At 31.5% G+C, this 2494-nt stretch overlaps 1 protein-coding gene across 1 annotated transcript; it reads left to right on the top strand.

Moving 5' to 3' along the window:
• Nucleotides 1-1434: 1434 nt before the first annotated feature.
• Nucleotides 1435-1815, top strand: LOC149181680 (uncharacterized). Its single transcript, XM_089414289.1, has one exon. The coding sequence runs from the start codon at nt 1435-1437 to the stop codon at nt 1813-1815; it is 381 nt and encodes a 126-aa protein (XP_089270415.1).
• The last annotated feature ends 679 nt before the right edge of the window (nt 1816-2494 follow it).

The following is a 2494-nucleotide window of genomic DNA, read 5'->3' as shown; positions in this document are numbered from 1 at the left end:
CATTCCATTTGAAAGCATCATCTGCAATATTGAGAATGGGACTCAGGGCCTTTCATTAGATGACAAAGAAGTATTAAGACAGGAGTGTGCCCTTATAATGATGAAATCTAAGCCGCCAAAGGGTAATTTAAATAAGGAAGGACAAATTTCTCTTAGGTCACTTTGTAATAATGACAACATAGTGGTGCTTAAGGCGGATAAAGGAGGAGCAACTGTTGTTTTAGATAAGGATGATTACATTCATAAAATGAATGAGCATCTAAATTGCGGTAGTTATAGAAGACTTTACTCCAACCCCACTCCCAAGGTTATTAAACAGGTTAAGAAGGCTGTCATGGGATCAAACCTTGATGATAAAATAAAAAAGAGGTTAATTCCATCCAGTGAGGTCATACCTCGAATTTATGGATTACCAAAAATTCATAAGGAGGGGGTCCCTCTTAGACCAATAGTCAACACCATTAGTTCACCCACCTATGAATTAGCTAAATATGTGGCTAGGATCTTGAAACCTCTAGTTGGAAACACAGACTCCTTTATAAAGGACTCTAATGATTTTGTAGAACTCATCAAGAATGAAAGGGTTGATAAGGATGATATTCTGGTTAGTTTTGATGTTGTTTCTTTATTTACAAAGATTCCTCTTGATGAAGCTATTCATGTTATAAAAGAAGTCACTGATCCAGATACAGCTAAACTTGCGGAAATTTGTTTGCGTTCCACTTTCTTCAGTTTTCAAGACAATTATTATGAGCAGATATCAGGAGTCGCCATGGGATCCCCACTTTCACCCATTGTCGCCAACTTATACATGGAACACTTTGAAAGAAAATCCCTTGACTCATACCCTTTGAAACCGGCATGGTGGAAAAGATTTGTTGACGACACCAACTTAAAATGGACTCATGGCAAGGCTGAGCTTGAGAAGTTTTTTAATCATCTTAACTCTATATCATCCGAAAAATCAAGTTTACTATGGAGCTTGAAGAAAACAGTAAACTTCCTTTTCTAGATGTCCTAGTCAGTAGAAAGGAGGATGGTACTTTGGGACACCAGGTTTTTAGGAAGAAAACACATACGGAAAGCTATCTTCATGCTGATTCGTACCATCATCCAGCCCAAAAATTTGGTGTCTTAAACACTCTTGCTGTTAGGGCTCTTAGAATTTCCGACTCTGATCACCTTAATGAAGAAATTAAGCACTTAACCTCTGTTTTTAAAGATATAGGATACAAGGAGTTTGATATCAAGAAAGCCATAAAAGGAGCTCAAGAGAAGGTCCTCTCCAAGGGTCCCCGAGATAACTACGGGAAAGAAAATTTCGAGAAGGTGTACCTTCCATTCATTCAAGGGGTTACAGATAAAATCACTAAGATTTTAAGAAAGAAGGACATATACACTTAGTTTACAACATGTGGAACGATTGGGTAGGAAATGAAGTCTGTTAAAGATAACATTAATCATCAGCAACTCAAGGGTGTGTATAAGATTGATTGTTCGTGCGGAAAAAGTTATATTGGAGAGACAGGGCGGTCTTTGAAAACAAGACTTAAAGAGCACGAAGCAGATATTAAGCATGGGAGATCTCGTACATTAGCCCTTGCGGAGCACTCCTCCAAAACCAAGCATGATTTGTGTTTGGAGAATGCCAAAATTATTGCAAGGGAAGATCATTATCAAATGAGGAAAATTAGAGAGGCTATTGAAATTATGAAGGTTTCACATAACCTCAATAGGGACAATGGGAATGAGATTAGTGGAAACTGGCTTCCCTTGATTAGACATATCAATCCCTCCAGATCTTTCGAGGTGTAGTACATCAGGTTTGTCCCCTACCCCTTCCTTAATTTCTAGCATCTCTCTTAGTTAATTAATTAATTAATTGGTTAAAATAATATAGATTAAAAATTGGTTTAAGAACTAATAATTCCTTATTTGACATAATAACCATTTATTTGTTACAAATAAATAAATAAATTAATGATTATTAGTAATAATAAATAAATAATCATCATTAACATTATTTTAAGTTAATATAAATGATTAATTATTAAAAAAAATATTATCATAAATATATTAAATAACTAATAAATAAATAAAATATAAATTTAAGCCTTAGTGACATAGGTTTTAGCATTAACATTAATATAAAAATAAAAATTTAAATAAAATTATTCCATAAATTATTGAAAATAAAATAAATTAAATCTAAATCAAATATTTACTACTTTATTAGTGAGGTATTTAATGAATGAATGAATTACATTAATCTATTTATTTCAGTAATAAAAAAATAAAATTAATTGGATTTATTATTTATAAAAATAGAAATATGAATTAAAATTAACATAGATTAATTATATTTAATTAGGTAACAAAATAAAATGAGAATTCATATTAAAATAAAATAAAAATAATAAAAATAAAAATAAAACAAAATAAAATTAAAATATAATAAAACTGATTATATTTGGTAATTCATATCATGTTAAAA

The sequence above is a fragment of the Pinus tabuliformis genome, chromosome 3_2 (assembly GCF_031772625.1).
Source record: "Pinus tabuliformis cultivar Carrire ecotype Pingquan chromosome 3_2, CPIR1, whole genome shotgun sequence".
Classification (NCBI taxonomy): domain Eukaryota; kingdom Viridiplantae; phylum Streptophyta; class Pinopsida; order Pinales; family Pinaceae; genus Pinus; species Pinus tabuliformis.
The sequence above is the reverse complement of the archived record's forward strand: the minus strand, read 5'-3'. Positions and strand labels throughout refer to the sequence as shown.